Source organism: Apostichopus japonicus, chromosome 16 (genome assembly GCF_037975245.1).
Source record: "Apostichopus japonicus isolate 1M-3 chromosome 16, ASM3797524v1, whole genome shotgun sequence".
Classification (NCBI taxonomy): domain Eukaryota; kingdom Metazoa; phylum Echinodermata; class Holothuroidea; order Aspidochirotida; family Stichopodidae; genus Apostichopus; species Apostichopus japonicus.
The window spans coordinates 189,286-215,768 of record NC_092576.1 but is presented as its reverse complement, the minus strand read 5'-3'; the positions used below and the strand labels follow the sequence as shown (position 1 = coordinate 215,768).

The window sequence follows — 26,483 nt, the reverse complement described above, 5'->3', positions numbered from 1 at the left end:
ACTCCAGTGTGGTCATCGTTGCAGTATAGTAGAAGATTCACGCATCATTGTGTATGTCATGTGCAGCGAGCTCGAACTTAGTAACAACTCTATCGCACTATCTGGCTTTAGCTAGCGAGCGTGATACCGTAGTCTACACGATTTTGGAATGAATTACGTTGCTATAGAATGTCTAAGTTTGTAAGGGTGTTCATTACGCTTTGCTTTATAGCACTTGTCTTTATATCACTAGCTTACTTGGAGACAAGATCAAGTGGAAAGTACATAAAAGATGTGCAAATTCCCGTAGCCTACGATGTTGAGAAATTATGCGAGAAAATTTGTGACCGGTAAGTCATCCAAACTTAACGCTAGGCCCAATTGGTCGTTGAAGTTCAACGTTAGTTTAGGAGTGTACTGTGCTGCAAACGGTAGCTAAAGTCTACAATAAGGCATTAACAGCTAGGGTAGCCTTTTCTATGTTAATGCAGAGCCACGTTGAATAATATGTAATATGTACAGTACAAGGCTACGTTACTGTATTGTCGTAAATTTAGACTATAGCCTGGCCTAGGCCTGCTCAGTTAGATTTTACCTACGTTAGATTATAGTCGTAAGATGATGAATCATGTGAGATAAAGAGACATGATATAAACTAGCCTAGGTCTTGGCCCAGGCTAAATTACATACTGTAGTGTATGTTTAGCTTACTACTGTATTGGGCTTGATTTTAACATTATTTCGTGAATAGGCGTCTATAACATTGAAATCTGCACAGTATTGACTTGATTGACCCTTAAGTACAATACTCAAGCTCAAAGACACTTGCCATAGCAAAACAGGCAATAACAATTTGCTTTTGTTTTGGGCTAAAAATTTCAACTATTGCGGATTTATCATTTACAAATAAGACAAAATACCCCTGAATTTTGTGTTACAATCAGGGCTGTACTAAAAACACTACCAAATCTCTTCTAAGTTCTAGAAAAATAATCAGATTTTTTCAACGTGACGCGTTTGAGTTATTATAAATAAATATTTATATTTGAAATGTACTGACTGCTTTTTGTTTAATACGCTTAAATTCAAAGACTTCACTAAAAATGAATGTCAATCAATATATATGTACAGAGTCAAATAGCAACTTTAGACTACAGCTGCACAACTTTCAGTTTCAGATACCACGGGAGAGCATTGTAATCAGTATTTTGTATTGTTTAAACTGGACATATAACCTATAAAAACCAATCATGTACACTGAAGCAATGGATAAGGAGGAATTTATCACTATAAATAGTATACACAAATACCAAACTTGCATATTTTAGCCTTTTTGAGTTTACCTAACTCCACAAGACAATTATGTTCTAATTTCTTTTTTATTTATAATTTGTTACTATAGAGTCTATAGGCAGAATGATGTTCAATTGCTGAGAAATCAGACCTCAAAAAATCAAGAAAATGCCACGGTGGCGACAAATTGCGGAATTTTAAAATATGATTATCCGGCCAATTTTGAAGCAATGCAACTGAAATTTTAATGCAATAAAGGTGGTAATATTTGGAGAGGGTCCAGCAGCATCAGCCATCTGTGATTTGGCACGGAATGGCCCCTCTCATCCACAGAGTGTAATACATTGTAGATATGTCCTTGAGGGCCATGAAAACGGTCTCCCATTGTGAATGTATAGATGGGCGGCAAGATATGTAAAACGTTTGTGCAAGACCTATGGACCTATGGGCCTACTTTACTGGACTGGACTATACTTTGAAAAACCAGAAACCTTGACACCTACATCTGGTTTCCAGATTGTTCATATTAATGAACCTGTCTGTTAGTGGAATTGGAAAATTTTGTAGAAGTAGCCACGTGCAATGGGGTGCATGGGGTGCTTTATTTTCCACCAATTTGGGTTTTTTTTTTGCTCCTCACATGCACCCCTCCCCCTCCCATGTCGCCTAGCTGTTACCTCAGAAAATAAAACAAACTTTCGCAACCATATCCCCTACATGAGATTTGGCTCCAATAAGCCCAGGGTAGCACCCCTCCTTTATATATATACATAGAAAAAAAACCCTTCATTCATCTCTGTTCCTTCCAAAGGCTTCAGGCCCTTCCTAAGTCAGTCGGGTAAAATTTTGAATACCCTCTCCCCAACCACATATTCACACACACTTTGGGTTATAATTTATACTAGAGCCACGGGTACTGAACTACCCCAATCCTACCTTCCTCTTTTTTTTTCAACTGCAAGTTTTGTGCTTGCAAATTTCTAAGAACTTAAACTTAATTATAGGGCCATCAGCAAGTTCTTCAACTTCCACCAGTTGGCTCATATTACTCATAACACATCTCAGTGATACCTACGTTACAAATCATTTAATAGTAATTCCTCTATCTGGCTTGTTTAAATTTGTGCTGGAAATAAAATCCGTAGGGAGGATCAACAAATATCTGAAACTGCTGCCTCCTGGGTCGTCCCTACCAAAACATTCGTCCCCTTTGTCGGTACCTTCCCGTCATACATCTACGATACTCCGATCAATTTTGTTTTTATACTTTCTCCCCTCCCCGTTAAAATTCTTTCAAAAAACCATGCAGTTGTCTACCAGGGGAGAACATTCAGATCTAAATAATAACATGTAAAATATGCAGATTAAATGATATGGATTGATTTCGAAAGAAAGCATTCCTTATTCTTTAATACCGCCGGGTATATGTCAAGATTGCACATCATTTATTGAGTTGAATTTCATAAGTTTTGATTCACAGTGATAATATATCAAAGAATTTTTCAAAATGGTTAACTCTTCAGCCTTGCAGTGTGACCTAGTTTATTTCAGCAGAAAGTGAGTTTCCTTGGACTCAATTTACATTGGTTCTGAGGAACAATTTGTATATGAACCAGTGGGAAGGGTAACAATTGTTGATTTCATATCTGATTAAACTTTACTAATTTTGGGCTAATTTTGTATGCAAATATGCAAATTAGGTCCCCAAATAGCTTATTTTGGAATACATACTACCAATAGTAGTTTTTGGTGTATTTTATGTTAAAATAGTATTATCCAAAATATTTCCTATCATTTGATGGTTGAACCCTCACGAGCACTCCCAACATTGATTGGGGGCTTAGCAGACAATGCACAGGTGCTAGCTAGCCAGACTCCCAGATAAACGTTTTGGGAGCTCTCGCTTAACGCACGATGCCCTGTATTGTTCCGCGAGATTCTCGCGCGGATGAGCTTGGCTGCCCTGAAAAGGAGATAACAAATGCGAGATTTAAGCAGGGAATAAATTAACGGTTCAGATTTGTTATAGCAATTTTGAGGTTGATGAAATTTGCTTCCCATAAAGAAAAAGAAATTATATTGTCCTGTACACACACATACATGTATCCGCACACACGCGCGCGCAAAACACACCACTGTAACAATAAAAACTGCTATACATGTTTGCATTTGTGTGGCAATTTTATTGTCCATCTTTTGGTTTAAGTATTGAATCCCGTGCAGTCTAGTTTATCTTCTGCACAGAGCAGGGGAAAAAATAGCTATACCTCCTAACTTGCTCCCATCTTGACAGCCTCTTGCTTTAATAAAATAAAATGAAAATAAAATAAAAAATCGTAGCATTTGTTCAGTTTAATTTATTTAGATAATAATTACATTGTATTATAACGTATCGTGCCAAGGACAAACTACACATCGACATCGAAATTATCTTTATTTTATAGATGGACGTGTTTTGTTGTTCCACAGTCAGTGTATAATTTGGACCAAATCTACTATTTTAGTTCCTGTTTATATTTGGCGAAAAGCCAATTCCACCTTACCAGCGTTATTTTGATTTAATTATGATTATTATTTTTTTTTTGGGGGGGGGATTATTTAATAAATTTATATGTAAACTTTTTAAATATAATAGGATTAAAGATAATCAAAATCAATTCCTGGCATAGGGGGTCAGTGAATGAATCGTATTTGTTTTACCTACCCACCTAACCACCGTACACAGGGGCGTATCCAGGATTTTCCAATAGGGGGGGGGCGCCAGGCATGAATGATCGCCGTCCTGGGGGATGGGTCTAAGGGGAGGGGTGTACAATTTTTGCTTTCAAAGAAGGGCTGAAATGCAAAATGGTGTCATATGCATGGACGGCGATCCGTACTTCCGAGTGGGGGGGGGGGGATAGACCTTGTTGACTATCTAAGCGTAGCGCCACCATGAGTTGGCGCGAAGCGTACAAGAAAATTTTGGGATTAACAAACCCTCTAGATGGCCGGAAACGGCACTTCCCGAGGTTTCCAAGCGGCATATACCCAACTTTAAAATAGGGATGTCATGTCCGAAATATCTCATAATCAGGATCCAAAATACTTTTTTTTTTAATTTCGGGTGTTATTTTGGGAAAATTGCCCCTGTCAATCTTGTTTCAGGCGCAACGTTAGAATGTTCGAGAGCTCTGTTATATTATTCGATGAAGAAAATGGCCTCATGCAGGCTATTATAGGCCTATACACATGCAATACACAATTACACATAGTTACATTCCTAGGTACCGATTGCTAGGGCATCCAGGTGAAACGTGTATTAAGCATTACCCTGGTTACATGAGATTCTCAGCTGTTCGAGGGAACATGTACGTGTGTAGGCCTACTATAGGGCCTATATGAATACTATGAGGGTGCATATATGTACTATATCAATACCGTGGGCGCAATAATACATTTTGTTGTTATAGGGCCAATGAAGCCTACAGTCAACTATTTTTGCTTTATAAAGACGCTTTATTTGAAAAGATCGCACTGCGTTTATGGTAGGCGAGAAATGAAGCTAAAAAAGAGCCGTACATTAACGAAGATGCATAAATGTAGGCATGAAAATATTCTTATCCCTGGCATCTGGTGGGGGGGGGGGATATGGTGCATTACATCCCCTCAACCCATTTTCATGGGGGGATATATCCCCCCTCCACCCAGGATCGCCGCCCATGGCCATATGTGATCCATTTTTCGACCTTAATAATAAGCAACATTTCCAGTAAATATGGACACAAAATGCACAATTTAGTATGGCTGGCATGTCATTTAGTGTTTATAGTGATAATACAAACACAATTACCATCTATGTTTCTAAAACTATTATGCCGCCGAACCTTTTTTTGGCAAACAAAAAATAAAGCATACGGGAGGGGGGGGGGGGTTGAGCGATCACCGACATCTCACATAAAGGTCGTCATCAATTTTTTTTTTTTGGGCTAAACTTTTTTTTTTTGGTGACGGCCAATAGGGGGGCGCGCGCCTGTTGCGCCCCCCCCCCCCCCCTGGATACGCCCCTGGTACATAATGATAATAAACTCAATAAATCTCAACAATGGAGCAAGCTATTCAACTGACAGTCTAATCATAGTCTAAGTTACATATTCTAATAAATAATGTATAATTATTTCTCATTAAGTTCCATTGGATATATTTTTTGTAAAATTGGTGTTACTTTTCCAACAACATGAGGTAATGATACATTTATTGCAATTCAGCTGATTCTTTTACGGGAGTTTTCTTTATTAAAGCCTAATTGAAAACACTTTTTCACATAGGTAAATATTTTGTATATACATTTCCTCCAAAAACAAAGTTCGTCGTCAAAAAAAATCGACTTACAGTATATGATACAGGTATGCAAAGTGATGATTAACGTTAACACATGACGTTAAAATATTAATTATTAGTCTTAACAATGCAAACACTTGTACTGAACAATTAAAGTACGAAAATGAAACTATATGCTATATGAATGTGTTAGCCTACGTGCACTGTAAAACAAACTTAAACTTCAAATGGAAAATCGTTGAACATTGTTGCAACCAAAAATACGTGTTGCTTATACCCGTAATCCGCAGTAGCTATATAGATTAACTATGGGTCTTCGCTAAAGGCGTTAATCGTGTAATGCGTGTTTCCTCCAATGAGTTGTTTCAACCAACTTCGGGTGCTTGTACGATAGAAACCTGCTGAAGTTCCTCCAGTTTAACTTTATTTATGGTTTCCTTCTAAAACAATGATATCAAAGTCCGTTAGTTTGAAAAGCTGTCTTCTCAATTAGTGAATATGATGTAGGCGACTGTCTCTGTGTGTGGATACAAAGGCCCACAGCCAGCGTGGGGGGGGGGGGTGACCTTTGATGATGAACATATATTTTTCTGTGCAATTGTATATGCACGGATGAGGCTTGCTGAATTTTGAAGGTTATATTGGAAACGAATGATACTTTTAAATCAGTACATGTTATTACATAACCATTAAAGAAACATAAAATCATGATAATTTTTACATAAGCTATAGATAAACCTGATGAGGGAAATCTGCCCTTTATATGGACGTGGATGATAAACTACCTTGTCATATTTCATAATAAACTGATAAATATGAAAGGACCACTGCTCAGAGGGGCACTCAATATTTGATGCGGATGCCAGATCAAAATGTTGAAAACGGCAATCTTGATCAATGTGATCAGTACCGTATCTGTTAAGTGCCTCTGTGATGAATATGTACTCTTCATACTTGATCAGTTTATTATCAAATATGAGAGCAATGTTAAATAAGGGAATAAAGGAGCCATGATTATTTGGGAGATCAACCACACCACTTCCAACAATGTTTTATCTTGACCAATTCAAAAACATCAGTGGCATGATGTGCAGAGTCTTCCGTGGATTTGGTATTTTGGGAAAAGGGGTTTGTTTCTATTCTTCACTTGGTTTCGAAACAAGTTCGTTGGTCATGGCTGCACTGCAGTGATGTCAGTCGAATGGAAGTGCCTTTTGCCTACCTCAGTTTTGGAGAAAGTGGTTATATGCTGGGGTACACACTCTCGTAATGGGGACGTTAAATGGCGGTCCCGGGAGCAGGAATGGGAGCGAATCCACACCCCTGCCTCGTTATCCTCTGAACACTTATCATCAAGATAATGCTTGAAATAAGCCGGTGTTCATCCACGATCTAACACGGATAGGGTCTCAAATAAGCTACTATAAGGCTTGCTGATCCTTGAGTCTCTAAACTAAACACTTTAACAAAATAAGGACAATATATAGAAGATACTAGTTTATAGTATAAGAACCTACATTAGAAAATCGATATCGAATTTGAAGAAATTTATTTTCTGATAAGAAACAATTTACATATCTTGCCATAGTAACACACATTCACATGACAATGTTAAATTGTTGGTTGCAGTAGAACTTGCCACTGGGTAAAAATGAGAAAGAAAACCATAATTTTACACCAGGTTACAGGCATGTATACGATTTACACAGTTCCAATAAATGTAACATACCCAACATACACACATTATCACGATCATGGTACAGGAATTGCGTGTCCTGCATGCCCATCATTACTGTTACAACTTGTCTAGCATAGGTAAAATGACAGCATATAGGATGAGTGAAGCATAAATGCTGAAAGTATTAAGTACATCAACCAAGTTCAAAAACTAGCCTAATTAGCTGCATTAAATTTACTAGTGAGAATGTGGCTCAAAAATCCGGATTGAGAATGATGAGCAAATACCAGTCCATTTTTCATGGTAAAGCTCATAAAAGTTAACAACAGGCCTATTTGCAACTGAGATATGGGTTTTAGGTATTAGCTGTTGGTTCTTCATATAAACTGTCTGCTATTCAATTAAAACTATTGTCAAATGAAATATTGATGCATAATACTTGTCATTCGGCCTCTGAAAAAAGATCCTGCTAGAATCGAAACGTCAGACTCACATACTTTTATACATAAAATTATCATGGTAGTACCTATTTTGTTGACTAACCATCTAAGAACCTTGTTGTTGGCAGGCCCGTAGCCAGGATTTTTTACACGGAGGGGCACCATAGTATCAAGGGGGGGGGCACAAATAATTTTATGAGAAAATAAATATAACGCATTATTGTGTTCGAGAACGATTCGCATATAATATCATGCAGTTACAGATACACGTGCAACGATCGCTCTTGTATTTATATCACCAAACATCATGTACTACTGTACTTTTTATTGTACTGTCACAAGCCTGGCCAAAAATTAATCGTTGACACTTCCTAAAGTAAATATTTATCTCGGAAAAAAATGCGTATAGATAAAAAAGACATGCAATGTATGCATATGAGATGCAATCAGAATATGCATGATTCAGTTAAACAATTACTTGGGTGTAAAATGACTTGTTAATGTAATCAAACTGTCAGACACGATGGGATCTTGAAGAACCCTCCCTGTATTACAGTCTATATAAAATGAAAAACACTCAAACTATTGGTCTCAGTTATCAGATTCACACTGCCAACCGTCTTGCCTCAGTTTAAATTTCTCCAGGAACTGTTCTGGCCTAAGGTTGTTGGTAATGTCCTCGAATGAGAGAAGAACTAAGTTTTTCAGGCGTTGGTGATGCATTGAGCGACGGCTGGAAGACAGCAAACGCGTTAGGCACGAGAAGCTGTTCTCGCACATAGCAGATAAAGCTCCAAACGTTTGTCCACAGCAGTAGACCTTGTACACAAGAGGGAAAGCATCTTTTACGGGACGTAATATTTTCAGTGCTGATGTAACCTTCGCAGAATTCAAAGGTGTCTTCACTTCCTTGTATACTTACCAAGAACGTAGGGCTTCGCAACTTGCAATTCATTTTGCAGCTGATTTTCGTCAGGGCAGCCAGGCATCAATTTTACAAAAGGTTAATTGCAAAGATGGGAAACCAAAAAAAAGTGATGATTTTGGCATAAGGGCTTTGAGGGACAGTACAAGCCTCGTAGAACTTGACCCTACGGACCTTTTCTATAGTGAGTGCCTCATGAAACATTTCTGTAGGACCTACGATTTTATATTTAAATAAGAGTAATACATAAGTTTAAGAGGTCCGATGCATACTTTATTTATCATTATAAATGATAATATAAGCAGGGGCGTAGGAAAGGGGGGACAGGGGCAATTCGCCCCCCCCTGGCGATTTTTTTTTCAAATCGGAAAATCGGGGGTAACATTTACCAATTTGGCCCATTTTTCTTCACAATTCGAAGAAAAATTGGAAAATGTGGATGTCTTGCCCCCTCTGGAACACAAATTTCGAAGAAAATTCGGAAGATCAAGGTGAAAAGTCGGAAATTTTGAGGATTTCGCCCGCAGGAGATCCGGGGATACCTGGGGAAGAATATTTAGCATTTTCTGGAATTGTCATCGCTTTTAGCTTTTGATCCTTTTCTGCTGTGAACAACAACAGCTGCTTAAACTTTTCCCCGAGTAAGAAATCGTCCGGCTAAATGCCATTTCATTCATGGCAAGAAATTTAATTACATCAAAGATACTGCAATGATAGTACCTATTTTTCTCCAGTTTTCCATCACAAAGTTGCTGATGAACTTCGGATGAACTTCGGATGAACTTCGGAACTTCGGAACTTCGGAACTTCGGAACTTCGGATGAACTTCGGAACTTCCCTGATTACTTCGGATATATCTTTCTCTCCACAAGTTCATAGCCTGAGTGTGAGCCTCTGACCCATTGTGCTTAACGAAACCCTCCCCCTTCTCCATTGCAGATTTCCACTGATTAAATCCTTGTACGGTGAATGTTCTGTCTTTTAATGATCTAATTGGTGCAAAGTTTCTACAGGCATGACAAAAAACCCGGTCCGTTGAGATTGAATACTCTATCCATGGGTATTGATCAGGCGCGTATCCAGGGGGGCGTTGGGGGCGCGCGCTCCCCGGGTAAGAAAAAGAGGAGAGAAAAAAAGATAAGAAAAAAAGGAAAAAAGAGGGAGAAAAAAGAGGAGGAAGGAAAGGAAGGAAGGGAAAAGAAAAAGAAGAAACAGAGAAAAAGGAGAAAAGAGGGAGTAGAAGATAAACGCTAAGATACCGGGAAGAGAAGCGGAACAGTCATAATTACAGCACTGATCACTATTATATACTAGGGTAGCCAGTGACGAATCGAGGATTACGGAGGGGGTGTGCGCCTCACCCTTCCCCTTACACCGACCAACTCCATTTTTGACGTTTCCATTTTTCCTCTAGATATATATATATATATATATATATATATATATATATATATATATATATATATATATATACCGGTACTATATATGATAACGAGTGTGTGTGTGTATGGACGCCTTAAATTGTACAATTGTGCTATGAAACCAACTGTGGCTGTTCTCGAACTTGACCGAGTCGTCAGGGAACATGACGAACCCATCACTTCTTGAGATTGTTCCCATCTGTATAAAAACGCGCGCCCACAAACATACGCCCCCCCCCCCTCTAATCGCTTCCCGATGAGTTACGAAACTTAATGACCTTCGCCCGTAGTACCAAGACATTGACAAAGTCCGGCAACACACCACTTCATCGATAACAAGTGATCGGGTATATTAGTGACGTCTAGAGGTCGTGCACTGACCTACATAGAGTGTGACCACTTCCGACTTTGCAATTTCCCAAGATCAGGCCCCGAAAAATCCAAGAAATCCCAAGGCACTGTACTGTATGGGATATCTAGCAATATCTAGCGATAGGGATGAAAATCCCAAGATCTTCCCTTAACTGAAGGCAGATAAAGAATCGAAGCCTTCAGTGTGTAATGAACTTGAAACTGCGTCTTTCGAAATGAAAAGAATGTGGGGCAAAGTAGCGTAACTCCTATGGGCTCAGACCGTGCTTACCAGGTGGCCCCGGCCAAAAGAGGGCCCCGCTATACTGATGCACAGAAAAAGGGTATACCTCTTTGGATAGGGAGGCCCGTTTCACTGGGAAAGAAAAACTCATGCAAAGACTAGCTGAACAAGACAATATACATATTTTCACGTGATACGGAATACGTACATCATGATCATGGGCTCATTGGGTATTCATGTCTGTGTCGAGCTAGTTATGTTATTTATTATTATAATCGAAAATGAAGTATATTATTTAAAACCCAATTCCAGCCAATGTTGTACTGAGAACAACATCGGGACATATGATTTTTTGAAAATTCTAAAACAATAACCCACCACCCATGCAACAGACTTGAAACTGCGTTCACTTGAAAAAGAAGGCAGGGCTTGCATATAAATATAATATAAAAGGTAAGAATAAAGATACCTTCGGTGTATCTGGTAAGTAAAAAAGCACGGGAAATTAGGCTTAGATGGAGACAAAGTTTCAGCCGGAATAAGGTTTATGCTAAGGTTTGATTACTGTATTTGTACAGTATAGTCTCCATTATACTCCATACAGTATAGGGGGCACTTGCCCACTCCCCCTGGAAAATCACAAACATGGTAAACATTTCTGAGGACGCCCTTGCTTAGACCTCCTGATAGGGGCCCCTTTGGGCCAGGAGACCGCCAGGCTAATCGTTACACCCGCGTGGAGCATTACACAATAAACAGATAATAGTTACTTAATTTCAACTATTCGAATTTTTAAAGCAAACAGCAGATATCACATCATATCAGTGAGCATGAAAATGGCGCTCCGGGATGAACAGCCTCCAACTGTAGATATGTGTAGTGTTCGGTTTCGGAAATATTTGGTATTTGTTTCATTTCCTTCACCAGTTTTATAGTAGCCGTTATAAGAGGTTTTAATATTTGTACACCAATAAATTAACTGTGTCTGAATTTTCGAAAATTCCCTGACCACCATTCTTCATCATTATTCCCTCCATGCAATTTTGACCGGTCTGTTAGGGGTTGAAGTGTTCCTGTGTTGGTTGTCCATAGATGAAATTTTGTGCAACATTATGGGTATGTTTTGAAGTGAATTTATTCACGAAAATTTGTGAATTTTCAAATTCTGAACAAATAATGGGCTTAAAACCTTGAAAAGTGGGGCTTACGGGTATTGTGGGCCGCGACGTAGAATCACCTACAAAAAGCACTGATCCACAGGACATGCAATCAGGTCGAACATGATGTGTGACTGGTGACAATCTTCAAAAAGGTTATGGATGGAAAAAACTTTTGGGAAATACTTGGTTCTCAGGCAAAAGTGTACATCTGGTTGCTCATTTTCAAGCCCGAGAAGTGCCATTTCCGGTGATCTGGGGGTATCAAAACCAGAAATTTTCTTGTACGCTCCGCGCCAACTGATGGTGGCGCTCCGCTTAGATAGTAATTCGCGCCCCCCGGGTTAGAAAATCCTGGATACGCGCCTGAACAGTATATATGTATTCAAATTTCAAACCAATCCGTTTTACTATATTCATTACATGTTAACCCAGATTCAAATTTCTTACAAACATTTCAAATGGATGAGCGAACGATCTTGCTAGTCACTGTTTTAATGCTGATGTCGTATTTGAGGTTAACACCTAGGAAGGTATATGCGTAGGCTAATGTTACGTCATTATATGCTAGGCCATACGTAAGGGTTCTAGCCTTTTAGTAACCGCCGTAGCAACCGAGTCCAAAATCATCCGTTTCGAAGTAATCATAAATTACCGTTTTTTTGGCCTCTTCAAAAACCTGTGAGTTTGGCGTACAATGAATTATAGTTTATTATACAACACCTAATTGTATTCTGGTCATTTGATTGGTCAATTGCTCGTTGATTGCATGCAAAATCCGCTCTATTCCACTCTATGAAATAGAACCGTGGGCTATACTTTTTGGTAGCACTTTTTTCAATGGTAAGAGGGCATAGAAACCTGTCTGTTCAAAACAATCTGTTGCATGAGTGCATTTTACCCATCTTAATATAATATGTTGTATAAAACAAATAATGAATAGTTTCCATTCGTTGAAAGATGTAATTTGTTCCATTCAACTCGGCTGCGCCTCGTTGAATGGAACATTCCATCTTTCAACTCATGAAATATTGCACTATTGCACTCATAACCATTCATTATTTGTTTGTTAGATTTAAGTGGACTGTCATTCAGTTTGTTCTAGTCTTACGAACTTAACGGTGACTTTTATGCAGTGTTGGTCGAATCGGTGCGAAGAAAAATAAAAATGTGTTTACGTATAGCGTCGTTAGGTAGTGTTTCTGTTAAGAAAGGCCCGGCCTGACATTTGAACAAACACAACGTAGGTATACCTCACGTCTACTGCACGTTAAAAAACAAACCCGCAATATTATAACCGGATAGAGCGAATATTATAACTTAGTCGGAAATCTCAGGTCACCATAAGTCCGCGACCGTTCACATTACATTTATCAAGAACGCAAGCGGGATTGCAGAAACCCCGAAAGAAGGATTATTCTTAAACGCACGCGGACTAGAAGTAAGAGTACGCGAGAGTTCACACAAATACCCTTACACACACATACACACGCACACATACATACATAGACATGCACTCAAACCGATGAAAGCATCATACTTCTATAACATCGTGCAATAGCACCAACATAATATTGGGTTAAAATTATCACAAATTCATTTCTATGCAGAGCATCTTTTTTTATTCAAAATGGTATCTTAAATGACTTGATTTAATATATGTTTATTGATATTTCCTTATTATTTTCAATTGACTAACACTTTGAAAACTGTTGCTTTTTTTACTAACTCTTAATTTGCCTTTAATCGCTTTTCTGGAATTTATCTATCATACGTTTTATTCTCTCTTATTAAACATAATTGTATTTTATGCTATTTATACTGGAATGAAGGAACGGAAACTGAAACTATAACTAGATCTAACAGCTAGGACATGTTTCTTTTGAATTTATGTGTGCTATGCAGGTGCGTATCCAGGGGGGGGCGTTGGGGGCGCGCCCCCCGGGTAAGAAAAAGAGGAGAGAAAAAAAAGAGAAGAAAAAGGAAAAAAGGGGGAAAAAGAGGAGGGGGAGAGGAAGGAAGGGAAAAGAAAATGAAGAAAGAGAGAAAAAGGAGAAAAAGAGGGAGTAAAAGAAAAACGCGAAGACACCGGGAAGAGAAAGAGGAACAGTGACATCATTACAGCGCTGAAGGGTAGCCAGTGACGGATCAATGATTTCGTAAATGTGTGACTCACCCTACCCCTTACACCGACAACTCCATTTTTTGGCGTTTCCATTTCCTCTCTCACTAATGATCTATATATATACTATATATGGTCTATCATAACGCGTGTGTAGAATTGTGCTATGAAACCAACTGTGGCTGGTCTCGAACTCGACAGCGTCGTCCGGGAGCATGACGATTTTTGGGATGGGGGCGACCGCCCCCCCCTTTCAGCATTTTTTAAATGATATCGCTAAGTAATTTCAAAATTGAAAGTGCTTAGATGCAACTTACAAGGCCTGGGAAGTGTCATTTCCAGCGATCTGGGAGACATTTTTGGCCAAAATTTGCTTGTACGCTTCGCGCTAACAAATGGTCCTGGGTAGTGCCATTTCCAGCGATCTGGGAGGCATTTTCGGCCAAAATTTTCTTGTACGCTTCGCGCCAACCTATGGTGGAGCTAGGCTTAGATAATTTGCCTGCAGGCTTCGCCCCTCCCTTGACAAATTCCTCGCTACGCGCCTGTTTGAATTTGTAACGCAAACAGCAGATATCACATCATATCAGTGAGCATGAAAATGGCGTTCCAGGATGAAAAGCCTCAAAACTGTCCGACTTGCCTGAAGAAATAACCAAAAATTTTCGCGCGCGCTCAACGTGTTAATGTCAATATCATATAAGCAAGCATCGGTTATTACATCGCATGCCATCATGTACCGTACGTTCCGTTAAAATTGCGCAGTATACCGCGGGATGCTAATGTAAACAACGACATGTCTCATGTAGATGTATAATAAGCATGGAGGTCCAATTATGTCAAAACTCTCTTTTACATTAGTAATGGCGAATTAAGGGCTGCACCCCCGCCGCGCAGTGGCGGAGCGTCCATACGGTCATGGGGGCGGATGCCCCCCTGACGGACTCAAATGGACTGCTGGCGCCTTTTTCAGCTCTTTACCACGTTTTACTTATTCTAGTTTATTGACTTTTTTATTGTTGGTGTAATTTGGCGATGACACCTTATTCTTCGTTTATCTGCAAATTAGCCAGGCCCTGAAAGGGTCATTTCCGGCGATCTAGGGAGTATCTTTACTCAAAAATTGTCTGTGCGCTACGCGCCAACCAGTGGTGGCGCTCCGCTTAGATAGTATCGAAAGCGCCCCTTCAGACCATTCTCGCCCCTCCTGACCAATACTCCTAGCTCCGCCACTGCCGCCGCGCCTCCTACGCCTATGTGTGTAGTGTTCGGTTTCGGAAATATCTGCTATTTTTTCATTTCCTTCAACCAAGTTTTATAATAGCCGTTATAAGAGGTTTTAATATTTGTTCACCAATAAATGAACTGTGTCTGAAGTTTCGAACATTTCTGACCAACATTCTGCATCACACTTCCCTCTACTCGTGCAATTTTGACCGGTCTGTTAGGGGTTCAAGGAAGTTTTTCTATATTGGTTGTCCATAGATGAAATTTTGTACAACATTATGGGTATGTTTTGAAGTGAGTTTATTCACGAGAAATGTGAATTTTCAAATTCTGAACAAATATGGGGCTTAAAACCTTGAAAAGTGGGGCTGACGGGTATTGTGGGCCGCGACGTAGAATCACCTACAACAGCAAAGACCCACAGGAGATGCGATCAGGTCGAACATGATGTGTGCCGGGTTGACAATCTTCAAAAAGGTTATGGATGGAAAAAAAACTATTAGGAAATACTTGGTTCTCAGGCAAAAAGTGTACATCTGGTTGGTCTTTTCAAGCCCGATAAGTGCCGTTTCCGGTGATCTGGGGGGTATCAAAATAAGAAATTTTCTTGTACGCTGTGCGCCAACCGATGGTGGCGCTCCGCTTAGATAGTAATTCGCGCCCCCCGGGTTTGAAAATCCTGGATACGCGCCTGCTATGAAAAAGAAGTTCGACCCACACCCTCTATCCACTCTTGTTCAAACATATATTTATTGGATGCCACCATATACAAATTGAAATGATAAACTACCATTAATTTATCATGCACAACCAACCTGAACATTCTGCACCTTGCTTGCATTTTGTGTGCATTGAAACCTTAGCTTTTTCTTAGTAAACTTGTCTAACATTCTGTCCAAAAGTTGATCAAGAAATGAAAAGAATGTAGTTTCACAGGTTTACATTAGCAAGACTTGAGAAATCAGCAGAAAGCTGTACAAATAGAAAAATCTTATATCACTACCAAGTATTATTCTCAGTATTGTAACCGGGATTTTAAGAGTTGCGCCAGCGCCGGGATACAACATCTTAAAAATTGTTTGCGTCCGCTCAGAAAAAAAACTTGCGTCCCCACGTTCCTCCATGAAAACATGCACTTTAAATTACCTCTACAGGAACGCACAATACTTAGTTATAATGACCCATGACAAAAACATTGGCTTGTGCGCAACGGATATCCTATAGTTATAGGTTTATAATGTGCATATTGAAAATCATAAATGCAAATTATACAACTCATGCCTATGGAAGCGTGGGGACATTAATATTATATGTATTATCTTAGATTACAAATAAATTCATGTGCTTGCACTGAAACCCATTACAAGGTGTACTTACTATATACAGAGAAGTGCAACTCATAGCAAGAATATTTTGACATAATGTGGTAGCCCATACATGCAATACAGACACAACTCTTTAAATGTACATTAATATTCACACAGATTGAAACAGATTGAAAGAGGAAGGTGCCAACTGCATTGTCAGTACGCAGCTGGTACGGTACGGTGCCAGCATTATTTTAATATATGCCAGCATTAATGTCCACATCAAATCAATTTTATGTAGACATAAAAAAGTCCTGCCTGATATGTCATAATTTCTGAATTTTGCCCAATGTGGCCAACCATACACGTGATATTTGAGAGTGCACACATATGAGAGCCTATACTTCAAACTTTGCTATCTCTACACGGGACAGCAACGTTAAACTTAGTTGCATTGAGACCGTCGGTATATATAATGCGCTAGCTATATAAATAAGTTATTTAAACAAAATGCGTTGTGTTTTTTGAGCACGACAAATGCAAAAATTCTTGCAGACAATGGTAGGGACTATTAGCCAAACAAAATCACAGGAAATTTGGAAACGCATCATTGACTGCTTTCAGCATGAAACTTCTTTGTAACGCCGGGGAGTGTTTTTAACCTTCTACTTTGCGGTTGATTGTTATCATTTATTTGTTTTGAAACAAATTCAATCACCTATATAAAGGATTGGAAGAAGTTGATTTTTAAAAAAAAAAAAAAGAAAGAAAGATATTATTCCAAAAAGTACGAAAACACGTCACTGGAAACCTGCTCAAATCCCGAATCCTGTGTCGTTGTACTCTTGTTTACACAATTTACACGTTGACACTGAGGGTTATATCTATGATTTGTGCAAACAGATGAATATTTTTTTCAACTCCCTGGTTTAAAGTTGCAGGTACAACGGCATGTCTATTAAGTGTTTATATGAAAGAGGAATTGTTATAACGGAACGCCATTACTCTTTTAGAGATGTGTAACCATTTTCTTTAAAACTTTCCTAGCTTCCAAAATTGTTGTTATTTTGAATTCTTATACATGAATTCATACTTTCATTTGTGGCTTCATCATCTGTTACTAACAATGTGTTCAAATTTTTTGTATCGCAGTGTTCTTGTGTTTAATTGTTTCTACCTGGTAAGTTGCATCACATAATTTAAAAAACGAAAAGGCACCTATACGGTTACAGTTTACCGTTAATCAAGGAAACACTTCCAAGTAGGGATGTGTCTTTGCTTTACAAGATTGATTGCCCTACACAACCAACAATAACAACACTACTGAACTGAACAATGTGGCAACAAACACGTATTTAATGTAGATCCCACCCGTACAGTACATACCCACAAAGAAATGTGTAATATACACGTTTATAGTACTCGAGTCCAGTTTTCTGCACTCGGACTTTAGACCAATTCCAATTTGGTATATCTCTTATTTCTGAAGTTTACTCTGAGTGTCCAGAGTGAGCACTTATGTAAGGAGTCAATGCAGTCTTACACATTTAGCCATACAGTCCACGAGACCGAAGGTCCGCGAGACCGAAGGTCCGCGAGACCGAAATAACAAAAGGTCCGCGAGACCGAAGGTCAGAGAGACAGAAATTACAAAAAGCTCCGCGAGACCGAAATTAAAGAAAGGTCCGCGAGACCGAAATGAAAAAAATGGTCCGCGCGACCGAAATTAAAAGGACCGCGACCGAAATTAAAAAGGTCCGCGAGACCGAAGGTCGGCAAGACCGAAATTACAAAAAGGTCCGCGAGTCCGAAATTAAAGAAAAGTCCGCGAGACCGAAGTTCCGCGAGACCGAAGGTAATTAGGGGTCAACTTTTAGCCTGTAGCCCGTAACAGTTGTCACAATTTCCTCATAATAAATTTTAAAATAATTTAACTTCCGAACATTTGTTCATTTTATAGCACAAACACACAAAAATGCTTCTGGTTTTCAGCAATGTGACAGGCATTTTTTTCTTCAAGAAATTGGCAAAACAGTGATCGCATCTAAGGACCTTCCATTGTTCCAAAAAATCTCTTCAGAACCCCCCCCCACCATATCAATCTCAAAATGTGCCCGCTTTGAATTTCTGGCTACGTCGATGTCGTGGGGCCTAGTAATAGTTTCGGTCTCGCGGACCTCTTTGTAGTTTCGGTCTTGCGGACCTTTTTTTTAATTTCGGTCTCGCGGACCTTTATTTAATTTCGGTCTCGCGGACCTCTTTTCAATTTCGGTCTCGCGAACCTTTTTGTAATTTCGGTCTCGCGGACCTTTTTTTAATTTCGGTCTCGCGGACATTTTGTTCAATTTCGGTCTCGCGGACCTTTTTTAAATTTCGGTCTCGCGGACCTTCGGTCTCGCGCAATCCCCCCTTTCATTGTTCAAAGCTGTTTCAAAGTTATGGTTACAAAGATAAAAAGGCGATCATTAGATGTCATTTTGATATTATAGTAATACAGTGAAAAGCAGTGTGATGTGACAAACAATAATTCACAATGACACAGGCTGTCCTGAAATGACCATTGACCTCAACAACTGGCTTCTTGTACGAAATGTGATACATCAAAATACTAAATATGACATCTGTCCTTGTTAAAATATTGTGATAAACAATGGTTTCCACAATTTGACCCCTGGTGATCTCAAACGAATATATGACCTTCGCCCACAACATAAGGCTCAATATCACAACATTGGGACTACTAGCACCCTTCATCATCTACATGGCTGGCTGGTGAATGCCAGCTGAACATACACTCTCAGGCGCGTATCCAGGGAGAGGCGTTGGGGCGTGCGCCCCCCCCCCCCCGGGTAAGAAAAAGAGGAGAGAAAAAGAAAAGAGAAGAAAGCGGAAAAAGAGGAGGAAGGAGAGGAAGGAAGGGAAAAGAAAAAGAGAAAAACTAGAAAGGGAGAAAAGGAGGGGGCAGAAGAAAAACGCTAAGACATCGCCAAGATGGTGGCGCTCCGCTAAGATAGTAGGCCTACTTTGCGCCCACGGGTTAGAAAATCATGGATACGCCCCTGTTGATCATACCACCCCTTATTGAATGATCTGTGCCTTGCCCCAAATTTTGTAGGCTGATATGACGCTAAAATTGGTCTCTCTGGCAAATCTTTGCCCAGATCTGATGGGCATACAGAGGAAGAAGTAGGGGCTGAAGACTTTCCCCTGACAAGGAAGCGATCCATATTGTAGTTAGTTATGCAAAGCTCCAACTATAACAACTTTACAACAAAGTGCCCAGAGTGTATGATCACTGTGCAACTTTTCTATTGTATTGTGAAGGGGTGTAGAAACGCGCGTATTATTTGTAAACATTACATGTATGAAGAACCTGGTGAAAATTACAGTAGCCTATACAGGACTTCTATTGAGAGTTTGCAGTTTTAGCATAGAAATACTATAGTGGGTGGGAAGGGGCAGGTGGGGATCAGGGCGGATGGAAAGGGAGGCTGCAAACTATACTCTTCGAAATTAAATTTTCAAACTTAAAAACAAATTGCAATTCATGTAAACAACAACATTTTCAATTTTATTCGTTTAATTTCATGCAATCTTTTTTCTTACCAATATTTTACAAGGGGGGGCACGGACCCTTGCACGGGGGCACACCCCCCCCCCCCGTGATCCACGCTGGCTACGGGCCTTGTTGTTGGTAAACTCAGGGTATAACATAAACATATCAGTATATGTATGAAAGTCTGCAAGACATTACTTGTAAGTTGTCATTCATTTTGAAATCTTACACGAGCCTATAGTATATAGGCCTACCTATAGGCTAACTATCATTTTGAACGCCTGTGGGTAGGCCTAGACTATATTCGTCTGACAGCTGGACACAAAACGTGATAGCGTTGCTGAATTAGGCATGAGAATATAAGCAACACGATTAAAACATGGATCATAAGTGGTGCAGTTTATTTGAACTCACTATATTTTACCTTCAAAAGTTTCAATAAACTTCTCGAGACCCCATTCTCGCAGCTTTTTTACAACATTTATCTTAATAGTCATCTTTCCCTCAAAATGTGCGCCCGAATATTGACGAACATGATGTCACGTTGCTATCATACTACAACATACTCAATTATTTATGATGATATCCGATAGTCAGACTGCAATATATAGAAACAGTGGAGTCACTCTTATAGTGACTCAACACACAACAACTTGCTTAATATTATATATGTACGATCATATCAGATAATCTGAATGTAGTAAATAGTACCATTGGAGTTACTAGTTACTCAAACCAACAACTTGCTCATTACTATGTGCGATCATATCCGATAGTCAGACTGCAATATATAGAACCACTGGAGTCACTCTTATAGTGACTCAACACACAACAACTTGCTTAATACTATATGTACGATCATATCAGATAATCTGAATGTAGTAAATAGTACCATTGGAGTTACTAGTCACTCAAACCAACAACTTGCTCATTACTATGTTCGATCATATCCGATAATCTGAATGCAATTATAACCATTGGAGTCACTTTTATAGTTTCTCAACATACAACACGTTGCTCAATACTATGTGCGATCATATCCGATAATCTGAATGTAGTATATAGAACCACTGGAGTCACTCTTATAGTTATTCAACACACAACAACTTGCTTAATACTATATGTACGATCATATCAGATAATCTGAATGTAGTAAATAGTACCATTGGAGTTACTTGTTACTCAAAACAACAACTTGCTCATTACTATGTTCGATCATATCCGATAATCTGAATGCAATTATAACCATTGGAGTCACTTTTATAGTTTCTCAACATACAACACGTTGCTCAATACTATGTGCGATCATATCCGATAATCTGAATGCAGTATATAGAACCACTGGAGTCACTCTTATAGTTACTCAACACACAACAACTTGCTTAATACTATATGTACGATCATCAGTTAATCTGAATGTAGTAAATAGTACCATTGGAGTTACTAGTTACTCAAACCAACAACTTGCTCATTACTATGTGCGATCATATCCGATAATCTGAATGCAATTATAACCTTTGGAGTCACTTTTATAGTTTCTCAACATACAACACGTTGCTCAATACTACGGCGATCATATCCGATAATCTGAATGTAATATATAAAACCACTGGAGTCACTCTTATAGTTACTCAACACACAACAACTTGCTTAATACTATATGTACGATCATCAGTTAATCTGAATGTAGTAAATAGTACCATTGGAGTCACTCTTATAGTTACTCAAAACCACAACTTGCTCATTACTATGTTCGATCATATCCGATAATCTGAATACAATATATAGAACCACTGGAGTCACTACTTTAGTTATTCATCTCAAAATACAACAACTTGTTCAATTATATATGAACGTACTTTAAAATAATAATTATACAGATCTGCACACATGTAAAACATATATCTTGCCATGTTCTGCGTTTCATCGTAGGCTGTTTACAGGTCTTTACAAAGCATCGCTTGAAACCTTTGACCCTCGTGACCCCTTTTATGGTCGTAAAAAGATTTAAGGGATCACTTAAAATTCGAGAGAAAATAAAACAGTACTGCCAATATTTGTGTGTGCTTTTGTGTAAGGCAAAGGGCAAAGAACTTTAGTAAGTTGCAAAGTGTAACACCATTTTGTCATTAAGCACCCACATTCCTTTGTGAAAAAGGCATGCCTCTTCCTTGTAGACAATTTGACCATTGGAGAGTCGTCAAGGTGATGAAGGTGAAATTTGGGATCACTTAGGAAACCAGTTTGAATGCCACCCAGGGATCTGCAAAACGTTGGTCAGTAAATAGTAAAATTTGAAACACTGTGGATTCGTACACGACATGATTGACAATGTTTGGTAATAATGGTTGTAAATTGTCATTATCCTTTCCCTTTCTTCACAGAAATCAAGAGTCTTGCTTTGAGCCGAATTCCGTGATTTTAGTTTATCAAAATGTTTCTCCGGACCTAATGAAATTTAGACAACAGTTTTCTCCGATGATCCGTCAAATGAACGTATCTTCTCTTGTAAGAGATGTCACAAATGGGAAATTTCAGAGACGACCTTTCTGTTCCTTAGATGAAATTGATCCGGTTTATCGGACCTTGAGAAAAGTTAGAAAATGTGCAATTATTGGGAACGGAGGCATTATCCTTCAGAGCCGATGCGGGCAAGAGATAGACGCCAACGATTTGGTGATTAGAGCGAACTTTGCCGGATTGGAAAGTTACGAACAAGATGTCGGCAACAAGACTTCGGTTATGATGATCAACGATGAGACATTGACGAACATGTATAATACCCTCGTCGATAAGAAATCGGGCGTCGATGGCCTCAATGCGATGATGAAATATATCACGAGACACTTGAACGACAGTACTATCTGGTTTGCTAAGAGTACCGAAGCACATAACTCCGCAACCAGGCTACAAAAGATTGCAACCTTCTTTGCCGAGAATGAGTTACGTCCGAAACTTGCTTACAGTATGGTGCACGTTACTGAAGCCGTTAAATCCAAGTCAGTATAAATATATATATATATATATATATATATATATATATATATATATATATATATATATATATATATATATATATATGCATATGGTGTTTTCTAAAAAACTGAAAACAAAATGGGTGGCGAAAAAGAATTGAGGATAGTGAGAATTTTCTAGAAATCGAAACAACTATTTATATACGGCTTTCGGAGCTTACTGACTTAACTAGTCTTTAAGCAAGCTAACATGCATTTCGAGCACTGATTCTGAGGGATGGGGTCTGGTGTTATTGGTTTAGTCCTCTCGGAAACTCCTTGGTCGTGTGCCTAAAATCCTTGCGCGCAAGGACCACTGTGCTAAAATAAGTGTAACATCTATCTGTTCTTCTATATACATCGGTGTATTTATGTGAGAACAAAACACTTTTGCCCTTTATGCCTATGCGCGTGTACGTGTGTGTGCAGTCCGTTATAAGTTATGATTATTAATGCTTTATTTGGCATAGTATTTTCACGTTTTTCCGTTTTGCATTTATTTTATTTGTTATAGAGAGATAGCGAATAGCTTGTCGTCTGTCGTGTTCCGTTTTAAGACTAAAAGATATACGATCTAGAAATATTTTCACGTCGGCTGGGCCCGTCCGTTATTCTAAGGCTACACGTTTATACGCGGCCTACTAATCGATATCATGTTTTTTTCCTCTCTTAAATGGCACTTAATTGATTCCACTTAGAGGGTTTACCCAGGAGTTGATAAAGGAAAGCCCTGTGTCAATGAAGGCGACCCCCACGCATAGCGTGATGGGGTATCCCGTACACAAATGAATACTTTTGAGGTCAAATGGTGCATTCTGCGGCATTATTAGAATCTTAATCAGGTTTAAATCAAAGTCGTGAAAATAAATACTTGTGAAGTTTTGTGTGAGCTCGATAGAGGGGTGCTGGTGGGCGAGTGAGTGGGGGGGGGGGGTGGTAGGATGGTTGGATAAACGCGCCCTGACCACTTTGTCATGTATTATTTTCCAATGAAGGTACGTACTTTTAATATATATCCAAGCTTAATTGCAAAGTGAAGTATTACAACCAAGTTCGTTTTCTTTCTTTTATACTATACCTTTTTTATTTATTTTATATTTTATTGCACTTCATTATAGGGAATGGAAATTTCGAGGTTACCCATCCTCTGGTATAGACATCTTAGCTGTCGCTGAGTCACTCTGTGTGAACATTACTCTCTACGGTTTCTATCCCTACGAGAAAGACCCGCATGGCAGGCCGGTACTGCATCATTACTACCAGCCAAACCTGACTAATTTCCACACCAGGGCACATAATTTTGACAGAGAACATAAAATGCTGAAAGATATGCACAAAAGAGGTCTACTTCGGCTTGTGTATGATCCTTGTGTGACAGCCGCTGCAAATGTCACTGGATGAGTCCAGAATTTAGTCGAGGTGTATACACGAACGAGGACAACGATTCAACGATTATTGTTTAAACTGAATCTGTCAGAATATGACAGATGATTTAACTATTGGAGATTGGGCTGCAGATCGATGTTGAGCAGAAGTCTATGGAACGCCAGAAAGGAATACAAGTTTAGGATGATAATATAAAAGTACACAAAAATCGTGTGTATTGATATAATATATCAGATATATCAGAAATATATATATGGACTAACCCACAGTTAAACCGGTAGATAACAGGTTCATTCCATGGAATTGTCATCGACAACGAAAGTGCTCGAAATAATTGTCCTTACAGTAACAACACTTAGGCACGAAACGTTCTCAGAATTTCCCAGCAAATAATAAACAAACTTCTTCAAAGTATAATTGTATGTGTTGTAGAAGACGATCAGACATTATGGATTGTTAACATAAAGGTCACTCTCGTACACAAAGAGGCCACAGCAGATATAATATTAATTATGTTACTATGCTATATACAGTGTACGAATTTTACTGAAAATTCCAAATTTTGCCAAAAAATATGGATGAAACTTTGTGGCTACTTGCTTTGGATAGTAACCCTCAGCGAGGTGAATTGACATAGGGTGTTTAACTTCGCTGGTATTTTAGAAGAGGAAAAAAAATACTCAGAAAAAAGTACTGGGTTTTTCTCCCTAAAGTGTGACATTTATCTAAAATAATATTTAATTATGGAGGACATTTACTTGAGAACAACTTACAGTTTACTTAAAACAATTGTTTTTAATTCTTGTTATAATTGTTTAAATAATTCCAAAAATAAGATTTTGCACAAATTTACAGTCTATTACACTACTACAATTTGAAACTATCCGCTAAAACTTACAATAGGAGGCCCGGGTTCGAATCCCGGTGGAGGCTGGAAGTTTTTTCACTGAACTGGGTTGTCCAACTCACTGCAATTTCAGTTATCAATACTCATTTGCCTTTGTCGTTTACCTCCATTTCATTTAACAAATTCTGTTCAAAGTATCTCTTTCAAGATCATCGAGTTGGTTAGCACCATGTTTGATCTCTAGAGTAAGGCAAATATGTCACCAAAAACAGAACTAGTATTGTTCGATACAGGTTTCGAACCTCTGGACATACAATCAGCGTCCATAACGTAGTGGTTAGGGTGTCCGCGTCCAAAGCGGGGGGCCCGGGTTCGAATCCCGGTGAAGGCTGGAAGTTTTTCACTGTTCTGCATTTTTCTTATCATTAAATCTTAAATTATATATATATATATATATATATATATATATATATATTTATATATATATATATATATATATATATATATATATATACCACTAAATCCTACCTTTGGGCGACATTTGTTAAAAGTTAACATTTGGTGGACATAAGTTTTATATCGATATATATCTGTGAAAACACGTGTAATTGAGTTAATAAATGCCGAGGCACACTTCTACGGAACCCCTTTGCAATTCCTTCATCTGTCTTTTTTACTACATACATAGTCGGTTAGAGATATACACTTTTTGGGCCTTGATTGGTGTCCACTTAGTGTTTTTATATAAATTGTGTATGATAGGGGGTCTTTGTATATGTCTACATTCAGTCATTTCTAAGGGACAGTATAGTCTACTTAAAACCCTCATTTTGAGTGGGAAAAGTTATATCTTCATAAAACTAATGGAAAAGTTGTAAAGAGATTTGACTTAGGATTATTCTAAGTACCAAGATCTTGACATTAAGGTTAATCCTTTGATTGAATACATTCTGTTGGACTACACGAAATTAAATCACCTCACCACAAATGATGTGCTGAAAGTGCATTTAATAGTTTCAAATTTGTTAGAAAGACAACATCGGCATTCGTCAAACGGAATGTTGCAAATTTATAAATGGACATATATAGTGAGTTAGAAACTTGATAACACATTTGGGGATGTATGTGATCACTTTACATTAAAATGTGCATTGGAAGTTATGTATTACAGCCTGTCCTTTATATGGTTGTGGAGATAACCCCCAGTAGAAATAAT

General features: G+C 38.6%; 1 protein-coding gene across 2 annotated transcripts; it reads left to right on the top strand.

Annotated features, from left to right (window-relative positions):
- Window positions 1-26,483, top strand: LOC139983343 (alpha-N-acetylneuraminate alpha-2,8-sialyltransferase ST8SIA3-like). Of its 2 annotated transcripts, none has more exons than XM_071996868.1 (3): window positions 1-329; window positions 22,405-22,962; window positions 24,153-26,483. In XM_071996868.1, the coding sequence occupies exons 1-3, from the start codon at window positions 169-171 to the stop codon at window positions 24,433-24,435; spliced, it is 1,002 nt and encodes a 333-aa protein (XP_071852969.1). In that variant the 5' UTR covers window positions 1-168; the 3' UTR covers window positions 24,436-26,483. The 2 variants fall into 2 exon arrangements, with proteins under 2 accessions (XP_071852969.1, XP_071852968.1); XM_071996867.1 differs by having other exon boundaries at window positions 22,405-23,019; window positions 24,153-25,722.